The following is a 1,652-nucleotide window of genomic DNA, read 5'->3' on the forward strand; positions in this document are numbered from 1 at the left end:
TTTTCTGGCTTTGGAAGCACAGCTGAGCCATGACTTCAGAGGCCCCAGGGACCCAGCATTGCCCCAGGCTGGGAGCAGCTCCAGGAGCACCTTGTGGTGGGCTGAGGCACAGCCTCATCCTGCCCTGCCCTGGCACACAGCGAGTCCAGCCGGGCCACCAACACAGAACAACTTTAATGTACAAAAAAAGCCACATCTGGGCCAGCAGGAAGCACAGCCCTGGGGGGTAAATACTCTGAAGGCCGTGGATGTTCCTCTCCCTGCTGTGCTGAGGCAGAGGAGCCCGTGGCTCCAGGTCAGGAGCAACTCCTGGCTCTGCCCAGTGCAGGGTCCTGAGCAGTGACTCAGAACTGTCCCTGTGGTCCCCGAGGTCTCACACCCCTCCCCAAGGGGCCTCAGGTTGTGGCTCAGCTGGGGAGGGTCCCAGAGGTTGCTGTTTCAGCCCCTCTCTGCTCCGGGGCCAGTCAGTGGAAGATGATCTTCTTGTACTTGGAGTTGGGGATCTGCCCTCGTGCCTTGAGCCTCCGCACGGCCTCTCTCATGTGCTTGGGCTGCAGGGGGGGCAGCTCCCCCCACTTCTCACACACGTCCAGGGCTGAACAACAAACACAGAGGTCACAGGAGGGGACACCTGAGCCCTCCCCCTCTCCTGCTGCTTCAGCTGCACTTGGAAAGGCAACAGGTAATGCTTGTGTTTAGGGTTTACAGCTCCTGCTTTGCCAATGCCCAGGAATGAACCTGCTCCAGGAGCTCCTCCCTGACAGGAGTCCCAGGAGTGACCAGGACAAAGGGCCTCTGAACCACTCAGCCAGTGTGGATGTGCTGGATCCAGTCCCACAGGGACTGATGTGCTTAAACCCAGGGCTGGGTGGGCTCTGGGGGGCTGTGGACAGAGGGGCTGTGCTCCCCCTGCTCCCTGTGACAGGCCCCGAGGCTGCAGGACCCCCGGCCCTGCTTGTGTCCTGAGCTCTGGGGGTTGAATTCCCCCCCAGCAGCTGCCACTCACCCTCCTCCACCACCTCCCCCACGAAGACCTTGGAGATGCCGGACATGGCGATGACGACGTTCTGGGACACCGAGGTGCCTGTGATGGACTGGATGAGCTGGGGGGACAGGCAGGGACAGTCAGAGCCCCTCACCTTGACCCACAGAGACCCCCGGCCCCCCGAGCTGCAGCCCCGCGCCGGCACCGCCCGGGAATCCCTCGGGATCGGCAGTGCCGGGACACCGGGCTGAGCCGCGGGGCCGGGGCGGCTGAGGAGGGGCCCGGGGGGCCCCTCAGCCCTATCCCGAACGCCCCTGCCCGTCGTACCCGTTTGATGGCGGCCTTGGGGAAGGCAGAGCGACGGTACATCTCGTACCGGTTCAGCTGCTCCTCGGAGAAGGACGAGACCAGAATCCTGCGGGGGGGGAAGAACGATCGGTCACAGCAAAAATACAGCTCTGAGGCTTCTTCGGGTCCCCGCGGCCGCCATGCAAAGGCGCCCCAGCCGGGGCAGGGCTGGGCTGGGCTGTGCCTTGGCGGCTCTCGGGGGTGAGAAGGGGGATCTGGGACGGGTCCCCGGCACTCACTGCATCTTCTGGATCTCGTCCTCATCCACCTTCTGCTTCTTCTCCTTCCGCTCCTTCAGCTCCAGCTTCACCTTCCTGGC

The 1,652-nt window shown here is 63.8% G+C and overlaps 1 protein-coding gene across 1 annotated transcript in view; it reads right to left on the reverse strand.

Annotated features, from left to right (window-relative positions):
* Window positions 1–152: 152 nt before the first annotated feature.
* Window positions 153–1,652, reverse strand: part of TAF11 (TATA-box binding protein associated factor 11) — a 14,392-nt gene continuing 12,892 nt past the window's right edge. Inside the window, exons 2-5 of the mRNA XM_029962516.1 lie at window positions 1,573–1,647; window positions 1,313–1,400; window positions 1,007–1,103; window positions 153–595 (exon numbers count right to left, since the gene is read on the reverse strand). Coding sequence (XP_029818376.1) covers window positions 465–595; window positions 1,007–1,103; window positions 1,313–1,400; window positions 1,573–1,647 — 391 coding nt within the window. The 3' untranslated portion in view covers window positions 153–464. The remainder of the gene's footprint in view (window positions 596–1,006; window positions 1,104–1,312; window positions 1,401–1,572; window positions 1,648–1,652) is intronic.

This window comes from Manacus vitellinus, unplaced genomic scaffold (genome assembly GCF_001715985.3).
Source record: "Manacus vitellinus isolate BGI_N305 unplaced genomic scaffold, ASM171598v3 scaffold_47_pilon, whole genome shotgun sequence".
NCBI lineage: Eukaryota > Metazoa > Chordata > Aves > Passeriformes > Pipridae > Manacus > Manacus vitellinus.